The 10,782-nt window shown below is 39.8% G+C and overlaps 1 protein-coding gene across 1 annotated transcript in view; it reads right to left on the bottom strand.

Moving 5' to 3' along the window:
* Window positions 1-5,839: 5,839 nt before the first annotated feature.
* The window catches only part of LOC102214084 (sulfotransferase family cytosolic 2B member 1-like), a 9,024-nt gene continuing 4,081 nt past the window's right edge, over window positions 5,840-10,782 (bottom strand). Inside the window, exons 2-6 of the mRNA XM_005721901.1 lie at window positions 8,762-8,973; window positions 7,929-8,055; window positions 7,656-7,750; window positions 7,365-7,545; window positions 5,840-6,793 (exon numbers count right to left, since the gene is read on the bottom strand). Coding sequence (XP_005721958.1) covers window positions 6,684-6,793; window positions 7,365-7,545; window positions 7,656-7,750; window positions 7,929-8,055; window positions 8,762-8,973 — 725 coding nt within the window. The 3' untranslated portion in view covers window positions 5,840-6,683. The remainder of the gene's footprint in view (window positions 6,794-7,364; window positions 7,546-7,655; window positions 7,751-7,928; window positions 8,056-8,761; window positions 8,974-10,782) is intronic.

Raw genomic sequence — 10,782 nt, 5'->3', positions numbered from 1 at the left:
ACATCCTGTTCAAGCTTAAATACTCTCCTCCTCCTCCCTTCCCTTCCACCCTGCTGTGTTTCGTTTCAAGCATGAAGAGAAATGAAACTGAAACCAACAGCCATGCTCATGTATGCATGTATGTCATGTCTCTGTCCTTAATTGCGATGTACACACACTCACATTTCCAGAAATGGTCAAAGCATTAATGAAGACTGAGAATTTATAAGACAACACAGTGTAAAGTAAGCAAAACTCTTCTCTGATTGGCCACTGGAAATTGGGGAGAAAACAAAGAGGGCATGAGGCCTTAGGTTTCACATTCCTGGCTTTTGCTTCAGCTGATTTGCATCAGCTGTTGGGTAATAAGCCATGTGACATGATTAGGCTCAAAACAATCCATTACACAAGGAAAGGAAACAGAAAGTAATCACAGCTCTGTGTAGTTCTGGATACAAATGTACATACTTGTGCTGTGCATGTAATAATTACATCATAACTAACCAGAATATTTGGCTCGCACTGAAAAACTTACAGCACAGTAAGTTTTGATCTTACTAAACTCTGTCTGTTACATTACTTCCTGTCAACCTATGGTGATATAATAAGGCGTGGAGAAACAGAAACACGCACAAGAAACTTCAGAGGCCTAAGATGTTCCTGCCAGTCACGTTTGGTTGCTCAACTCCTATGACGTTCAAAACCCTCTTGGACTATAGAGTCCAAAAAAGACTCACAGTCCAAAAAAGTAATCAGTTATCTCAGCCACACCGTTTTCATCCAGTGTCTGAAACAAGTTCTTTTAGCTCTCTTTTCCTCACTTGAGATCCCTCACAAACCAACAACACAAACAGCAGGTGTGTCACTGAATATATAGGGGCGATATTACCTTAATGACATCATACTGAGCAAAGAGCAATAAAAGGTGAAACAGAGCAGTCTGAAACACACAGGGATTACTCGTACATACACTGACCTCATTATCTGAAACTCTTGATATCTTTAACATGAAATATCAAACTAAGGACAATTAAAACAGCTCCAATTTAACATGAAATATATTGGAAATTAGAGGCTGGATAGCTTTTAATATAGGCAAAAATGCGGGGCTATTTTACTGACACAGAATTTGTATAGAATATGTATAGTCTGTCAGTGAGAACATACCTTACAGTGATCAGTGTGCTTCGATCTTCTCAGTGCATCACAATAAACCACGAAGAGTAACAAGTCTTAACCTCAGCAGAAGTAAAATAGTTATGAGAGTCCATGTGACTTTTGTCCCAGTCTTGTGATATATGATAATTACCCAGCTACCTGAAACAGAGGTCTCCAACCGCCCGTGCAGTTAGACAAGTAGTGTCAAACAGACAGTATATCTGTATGTCATCAGAGCTCTCTTTAATAAGAGCAGAAATGACATGTTTATAACATTATCTAATCAAAATGTAAAACTACAGGGTTTACAGTGTGTCATTTAGTACAGCGCAAGTGCTTTTGAGCCTTCGGAGAACAAGAACAAAACATCCACTAAGAAACGACTACTTTACACTAATGTACCTCGTCATTGCATTGCAACTTTTATATTCATATATTCAAAATAATTATTTTGTTACGAAATACTGTGGAAAAAGAAGCAACAACCTAGAACGAAATAACTAAGTGAAAATGCTGTCCATCTACCTGTTATTACGATAACAACCCTTTAGTTACAGTTGTGGGGCGTGTGTCTTAGCCTGCATTCAACATCTCTGTCCGGCAGGATATAAGCATGACAGATACTTATGATGGCTAGCAACGGCGCTATGCTGGCTAGCATTCGAAACTAACAGCAGAAATATTATGAAGTAATAATAATGACATTCGTCGGTCAATATAAAGAGTTACAGCGATTAATCGGGGCGGCACTTGTATTAGGGAATCTTAACACTGTTAAAAAAGTCCAATTTAGTAGAAAATCTTAAATCGAAACTCATTGTGCATGCTAACATCTTGGCCGACTAGCTAGCTACTGCTAAGCTGCATTCACGTTGCTCGATAAAGGTGGTAAAAAACCGTTCTCTGCTTTAGAGGCGTTCATGTGCGAAAGCTACTCACAAATAGTATATCACTCACAATCAAATTTGTCACTATTTTGTTTCTAAGTTTGACATATAAAACCAAACAGACATATAAACAGTTTTCAGAGACGTGTGAATGTATATTCTGAGGTAGTGAGGTAGCCTTAGGGCAGCTTTTGTGTTAGACAGTGACATTATCAGTAACTGCTGATCCAGTGTCTGAAACAAGTTGTTTAAGATCCCGTTTCCTCCCCCTTTCCCCCTTTAACACTCCCTTTTCAGTGTGAGATTGATGAATACACGCTTTATATTTTGTGTAATCCCCAGTATCCTATTTTATAAATCATCTATTTGTAGTGGGTGTCTGTGAAGAACAAGTATGTCATAAAAAACAAAACAAAAACAGTTGTTTATGAGTTCAGAAACACATACAAACAACAACAACAAACAAAAAAAGTGTAAAGTTGAACTTAGGTTTTACCATTTCTTTGGTTGAATATTTAAAAATGCCGATGACAACACCCCAATAGACGTCAAACAAACTTTCTTAAAGGCTTAACATGTCTCAGCTTGGCATGCAGGTGTGTCACCTGCTACTCAAGCCTCTTGGTAGTCAAAAGATCGTTGCACTTACTGTAGGAATGTCGTTTGGTGCCTCAACCAGTTCAACCACGTCTGACTCTGTGACTTCAATAAACGTGTTAAACTTTCACTCTTGTGCACTTGAGTCCTCTATTCCTGGAAGCATGTACAAGAAATTTTGAGTTTAAAAGTAAACTCTTGAGTTGATTAACTCTGAGATCAGCAACTCTGAGACCCCGTTTCCAGTGGATGGAGGAATTGTATGTTTGTGTCCGTGCTGACCATGATATTTAACTCACAAAACAGGAGAGAAAAAATAGGAGAGTCGTTTTAATCGGCTTGTTATTTTGTTACAGGCAATATAAAATGTTTTGTAATGTGAATTTCCATTAGATGCACTAATTTTGCATTTAGTTTTTAAATCTAATTATTGAGCTGTGCCCCTGACAGGGCCAAGTGTAGGTCACAACAACTGAAGATAAACATCTGGAGAAACAGATCAGACGCAGACAGTTGTGAGATTAGTTGCCCAGATAGCAACAGACTCTGGACAAATTCAGTTTCAGTTCAATTTATATAGCAGCAAACAGCAACAATAGTTCCCTCAAGGCAACTTTTACTGCAAGTTTAACACTGTTCAATAATAGACAATAACAGACTCCAACAATCAAACAGCACCTCATGAGCCTTGGCAGTGGTGGGTAGGAAAAACTCCCCTTTAACAGAAAAAAGCCTCTGGGACACTCAGGGAGGGGCAGCCATAATATAATTAGGATAAAAAATAGGATAAAAGACAGAGTGGAAGAGAGCCAGAGATGAATAATAACTAATGATTAAACACAGACTGCTCTATAAACACACAGTGCTTCTTGATGTCCCCAGCAGGGGGAGCTTCAGTGTCACCAGATCCAGCCCTAAATATATGCTTTAGCAAAAAGGAAAGTTTTAAGCCTTTTTTTGAAGATGAGAGGGTGCCTGTCTCCTGAACCAAAAGTGGGACCTGGTTCCACGGAAGAGGGATCTGACTTCCCTCATTTTTTAATTAAATAAAATCTGTTTGTGCCCTAATTTGTGACCCTTTCGTTGTTTGGACAATTATTCAGTAAAATACTGAAATCATAAAGGGATGGCACAGCTGATCTTCTGCTCAGTCCTACAATGATCTCTGGCTCAATTTTACGCAACTCAAGAATGCTGAAGTATTTCCACAACCGAATGGCAATTTTTTGGGGGGGAAAAAACAAATGAAAAATATATGAATTGCTTATAATTGTATTATTATACAATAAATTAAAAGAAAAGCTGCTCTAACTTTAACTAAGTTTGTGTACTGTTGGCTAATACAAAGTCTTAACAGTGGAAAACTTCTTTTACAATGCGGCACCAAGAAATCGCTAATGTTTAAAAATGTTAAATTGAAACAAATCAAACACTTTAAGCCTTTTACACTTCTGACAACACTCACTGCATGTTTGGGAAATGGAAACCACATCAGTGTCACCCTGAAACGCAAGCAGAATGTGTCATCAGGGACATTACACTGTAAAAACTGGTGTGACATAGAATGAGGCGCTAATTGGACAACTGTTCTTTGCAAAATAGCAAAAGGACTGTGTACTGCAGGACAAAGCACAGTAGTTTTCCTCTGACTTTAAGTGGAGCAGAGGAAAGATTTTGCAAGTGTGAGTAAACAGAAATACAAAAACTTAAGTCATTAAATAGTTACATATTTACAAAGATTGCAATCTGTTACATTTGAAACAAGAAAAGAAAAGCGGTGGAAACTATGGGGGGGAAAGAGGCATTCCATAATCGTTACTTATGATTCGTTTAAGTAAATTCTTTCCCTACGCACCCACGTGAAAGAGCAAAGAGTTCACGTTCTGACAAAGAAAGAATTTTACAGATATAGATTTCTTTCTAAACTCCACCCTGCACTTAGTTATTAGAAAAAGAATTTGCAGTAGTGATTCAGACAACTACAAACAATTATGGAACAATCTTGCGTTCAGTTACAGCCAGCTTTTACAGCATGACCTTTCAAAGGCTGTCTGTTCAGAACCACACACAAAAAACCCTGTCTAAACCATTTATTGGTTTATGAGCCAAAATGACTTCATAATGATTGCTTAGTTAAGGTTTGCAGCTTGCTACTGAAGGTTAAATAGCAAGCTAAAGAAGCAGATCATTTTGGGTCTGCTAATTCTTTCTTGACAGTACCTTCTTTTCTGTGAGGCTCAGCAATCCCACTGCTGTGAAAGCAAACATGATAATCAGTATGACACCATTAACCGTCACTGGTTTTATCTTCTCATACATTTTGTTTTACTCTGTGTCTTTATGGTCACTTCACAGCCCGTCATGGCAGAAGACTGAGTCCGGTTCTGCAAGATGTATTTTCATGCTTAAATAGTTCTTCCTTCCCACTCTCTCCAAGGGCTTTTTCATAAGGGATAGTCTGATTGTTGCTGTTTTCTGTCTTATACTGAATGATCTTTACCTTAAAGTGCCTTGTTACATCCCCCAGGAGGATGTCTCTTCTCCCTACTAACCCTTTGTTTTGTCCAGGCTCCACCTCCTCTGTCCTGATTGGATGCTGCGCAGAGTCCAGCTAATTGGTAATCAGCAGAGCACTATTTAAGGTCTGTGGAGCTGTGCTTCTGTGCCTTCTGGCTATTTTGGTTGCCATGCCTTTGGATCTTGTATGAGCATTGTTGTTTTCATGTTCAGACAAGCCGTCTGAACATGAAAACAACAATGCTCATACAAGGGGAGAGCTGCCTTTTGTTTTGACAACCTGTTTTCTCCTGTTTATGTGTTGTTAGGTAGGTTATGGTTATAGGTTGTATATGTTGTTTCTTTGGAGTTAGGTAAGTTTCTTTTATTTCTACATCAGGGATGTTTTGTTTGTTATGTTGGCCTTGGCTCTCCCTGACGTTATACCTCAGTCTGACCCCAAATCCCATCACCAGTATTAAATAAACCTTCTAAAATTACCATCTTGGCTCCTCCTTCTCTATCCACCTTTATGTTCGTCCCTTCAACCCTCTAGACTAGCCAGGGGACGTAACAGCCTTCAGATGACTGGTGATGTAACATTGCATTGAACTCAATTATGATTTACACCACGTTATCATTGATGTCCCATACACTGCTAGCTTGTACATTCTTTCTAACAATATTGTACATGTAGTAACATTTAACAAACATGACTTAGGCAAGGTTTTAGGGCTTTAATCTGGCACAGTGACCACTTTAACAGACAAGATGTACGATCTGAGCTACAGAGGGTAGCATAACTCCTTGTGACACTTCAGAGCATTTGACCAGAAAAACACACAGCACAGGAAAACTTGCATACTTGTGCAGACCTGTGTGCGGATGCAAAAGTATTATATGTAAAGTGGCATTGCACCCAAATGTAAAAACTGTTTCATATTGAATAAAGGCATAAATCTACTTAAGTAATGGAACAAATGTTTGAGCATTAGAATATACTTTAATTATGCAGAATATATGCACTATATTACTAGATTATAATTTTTGAATGTTTATATCACATGCTTTTAATTACTTGTGCATCAGGGGGTAGCTTTATCTGTAACAATATAGCTTTTTATCACATTTTATGCTTTAAAATCTGCAGAATAAGCAACTTAAGAGTTAATATAAATGGTATTGAGTTAAAAGTACATCATTTGAAAGTTTGGAAGCAGAAAACAAAATGGCATAGAATAAACAAATACATGTTACATGTTACTGGTCCTATTGCCACTCTCGTTCAGTGACATTGGATATTTTAAGTTTCACAGTTCTCTAGCCTAGTGGAAAATTATTTCGCGGACTCTTTCAACATCATCACTGACATCGACCCTGACAACCCCCTCACTCCACCAGGGTTTCACTTAAACAGAGCTGATTTTGGTTTTGCACCAATCAGAATGCTGTTACCAGTTTTATGTTGATAACTACGAAATTACGTCATGAATACATATCAACAAACTATTTAATGCTCTACTTTGTTTCTCTAATTCTATGATGAAATGACTTTCATTTAGTCTTTTAATCCCAAACAAATTTATATTTGACATCTTTCATTTTGTCTTTGTAAACAGCATCAAAGCATTCTGCTTCTGCCTCTGTTAGCTGATTCTTCCAGTCTCCAGCAATTCCTGAAACACAACACACAGAGAAGAATTAAAGTTAAATTGAAGGAACTGTTGTGTCTATTATTTTAGGTTGTAAATGTAAAATTCTGTTGCAGTTTTTCTCAGTTCCTTACGTACTATTACCAGGCTTATAAGATAAAAATCCAAACCCTATCTCAGGTGATCATTTAGAAAGTTCTTGGTTCATTTCTAAAACCTAGGTATCACATCCAGGTGCAAACACAGAGTCAAAACTTTTTCTGCACCAATTAGAACCTTTAAAAGTCTGATAAAAGAGCGCTGGGTCGGTGATGCAAAGGAGGAACACAAGGACAAAAAAAATTACCAATAATCCAAGGTACTCCAACATTTTCCTGCCTGCATACTTTCATTTTAAAACCTACATCCACACTCACCTCCTCCCAGAGTCCTGTTTAGACATGCCAGTCGAAGTTATAGGGGGGTGGATAAGAGATATAACTCATGCTATTTCACCATACAGTACAGCTTCAAAACCAACATACTTCGGGGGGGTTTGACGGGGGGAGAGGGGTTGGGTGCGGTAACCATTCTCAGTAGTATTACAAAAACACACCTTTCCTGAGGAATTCAGACTTGCTCTGGTCCATGATTTCTTTAGGAACAGCCGAGTAGTTCGACATGCTGTTTTTCTTCATGTTCTTGAACAAGCATCGGTCTGCTATCTTCTCTATTACTTCAGTATCCAGAGATTTCTCCATGAACTGAGCGATTCTGGCCACAGAGTCCTTCAGGTCCTGCACCGTGCAGACAAACACCGTTCAGCTCATGTTCTTACCACGAATCTCAGTGTTTGACTCTTTTTTCGTGTTTAAATTATTTGGAAAGCATTTGCAGTTGTTCTCACCTTTAAAAGTTCTTCATAGGAGATGTACATGATGGACTCCTTATCTTTAGCATTGAGCCAACCCTTCACATGGTCAAACCAGGAACCAAATATAACTGAAAGAAAAAGAAAAGATTCCCTTTGAGTTATTATGAATACAATAGCAAACGTCTCTGCATTAATGGTTCAACTTCATCAATCCTTATTCCTCTTGTTACCAGTTGTAAAATACAACTGAATAAAAGGCTAAATGTCACCTGCTGTTCTAATACAGACGTAAAAAAAAAGAACAACCTTCTCCATCTAGGAACTTCTGGAGGAACTCGCTCTGTGGGCCTGGTTTCACCAGGAACGAAGTTGACCCGAAATAGTGAAAAGCAGACGTAAACACATCTTTGGGGTTCCTCATGACATAGATGACCTGGAGTAATGACAAATCATTACTTCACTTTAAATATTCAACATTTAAGTTTGTAGCTTTATGACCAAATAAAACTACAATGTATGTATTACACAGACAAAGCACTTTGAGTTCATAACCTGTCCTTCACATGCAATCACAGACCTTCTCACTGGTGATTTTTTTTGTATGGTTGCTTACTTTGCCATGCCAGACACTTGGACACAGGCACAGCAGAATACAAACCCTGTATTTCTTATAGGAACTACTAAGTAATAGCCTGAGGTCTCATAAGAAGCTGTCAGTGGTGAGTAATGACAAATCCTCTGTTCTTGTTGTTGTGTCTTTTAAATTGTGTTGTAATGTTCTTTCAGTTACTTCATTTTCTTTCCACATCAGTTTTCTGTGCGGAGGAAACCTGACAAAGACTTTCACATTTTTCTCCGACAAGTTGTATACTCAGTGTTTTATCAGGCTAATATTAGGGGCTGTTGGCTACATGTCTTTTACAAGTACATGTTGGCTGCCTGTGCTACATTCATGTTTTAAACCACTCAATTTAGATTATGCCTGGATGAATCCCAGCATATCTATGCCAATTATTTATTATTAAGGAGGAGAAGCTGCTACTCTATAGCAGGAATTAAAGAGACCCATAAAACATCCCATTTCACATTTGAATTAACAGCTTTAATGACCCACGAACCAAACTATGTGGCAGACCTACCTTTGGTTTAACTTCAAAGAAGGATGGCGGCATCATGCTGTAGTGGAAGTGAGTTGTAAACATGCGTGGAGACGGCCTCTTTTCAAGGTTGAGGGTGAGGGCTCGATTCTCCTCCAGCCATGGAACACGGTCCCAGTTGTGGAGAGTCTCAACGGAGGCCGGATCCCCTCCGCTGATGATGAGAGGGAGCATCTCCTGCATCCATGTCGTACCTACAAAAAACAAACAATCTCATGTTTTGATTTAGCTTTTATTTGGGCCTCCCAATATTAGAGCTCAGTGCTTCGACTGAATTGAATTATCTTGATTAACATGTAGAGTGCAGAGGGTTTTTGCAACACGCTTACACATCATACTGGGCTGAGGGTGTCCGAACAGAATTTCCCAAACTTAAATAATAAATAGAATCAGTAGCATAATATTAATAATCAAGGCTAGTCAGGGAGGCGTCTTCTGTTATTGCAGGAAGAGGAGCAGATACGAGGTGAGGTCAGACGAGGACGGAAAGAGGAGAAGATCCGGCAGGGAGACAGCAGGACTGAAGAAGATAGTCATAATAATACATTTTATTGTTGTGGTATAAACTGTATGGTGCGACTTGAGGCAGGCAATGGCTGAGCGGGCTCATGTGAGCCTCCAGCTGAAACAGGAGGCTGCAGGGGCTCGGCTGAGGCGAAACAGGGCCAGCAGGTGCAGAAACCTCTGGCTGAAGCAGAGCTATCTGGAGCTGTGCAGGGCACACAGCTGGCTCAGGGTGCAGCAGCTGGGGCTGCGCAGCCCATGCAATCTGATCGGGATGGCTGGCTGGATGAACTCGCCTAGCTCCCAGCTGACGGAGGAGGAGAGGAAGGCTGCACTGCCTCCAGGAGTGCAGAGCCAGCTGAGGTCACAGGCTCAGCCTCTGGGGGGAGTTTCAGTTTCTGAGGAGCCCAGTTTCACAGTCACGCAGTCTCAGAATAAACAATCTTTGGAATTATTATTCCAGACCAGGGAGGAGTGGGAGTAACACAGTTCTTTAAGTCCTTAGAGCAGATGATTCTGTTTCTGAAAACACAGGCTTTAAATTTCCAGGCTCAGGAGAAACGTAATCAAAGGTCGGAGAAAGTCCACTACAAAGAGGAAGCCGGAAACCAGGCTTTGTAGCCGGCTAGCTACAATCTTTATGACCACGACGGTATTCCTTATGAGTGAGAGGACCCAAACGCAAGCATTGGAGATGGAACAGAACTTGAACTGAAAGTGAGTCTTTGTTATGGCGGAGCAGAAGTCAAACAAAGCCAAATGTGACAATGACTAAATTAGCGAAACCTAAACTGGGAGAAACCTTAAAAACAAGTACAAAGAAACTAAAGACCTGAGCACCTGAGACATGGAAACCTGGAGACTGGGAAACGCGAGACATAGAAACATAAGGGGAGATACGCAGATAATCCGGCAGCAAACAGAGGAAGACAAATGGCTTAAATACACAAAGGGATAATGAGGGAATGAGACACGGGAGGACAGCACAGCTGGGAGTACTCAAACATAAGGAGACAGGGAGGAAGCAAACCTAAACACACTAAGCAAGCACTACACAAGGACCTATCAAAATAATCCAGGAAACATGAGACACAGTCTAAGGCTACGTTCACACTGCAGGTCTTAATGCTCAATTCCGATTTTTGGATCAAATCCGATTTTTTTGTCTGCTCGTTCACACTACAAATAAAATGCGACAGCAAACGCGCTCTAGTGTGAACGCTCAAAGCGGCCCGCATGCGCAAAAGAAGACGTCACACACAACGCGCTTTGTTCAGACCCAGAGCAAACAGTATTGTTTGACTGATGGCCCTTAATATAAAGACTTCGGACTTCACGTTTCCCAATTTTGTTATTTCCATAATAATGTAAATAACCTAATAATGATCCTTATTGCTGTTTTAGAGGAGCGGTGCTTCAAAGGATAGCTGCAGATTTCTGTCAGAATCTGCAGATTATACAGAACAAATAAAATGTTCACGTTTCTCCAACGTTGTCTT

Source organism: Pundamilia nyererei, unplaced genomic scaffold (assembly GCF_000239375.1).
Source record: "Pundamilia nyererei isolate P.nyererei 1_Seehausen unplaced genomic scaffold, PunNye1.0 scaffold00005, whole genome shotgun sequence".
Taxonomy (NCBI): domain Eukaryota; kingdom Metazoa; phylum Chordata; class Actinopteri; order Cichliformes; family Cichlidae; genus Pundamilia; species Pundamilia nyererei.
The sequence above is the reverse complement of the archived record's forward strand: the minus strand, read 5'-3'. Positions and strand labels throughout refer to the sequence as shown.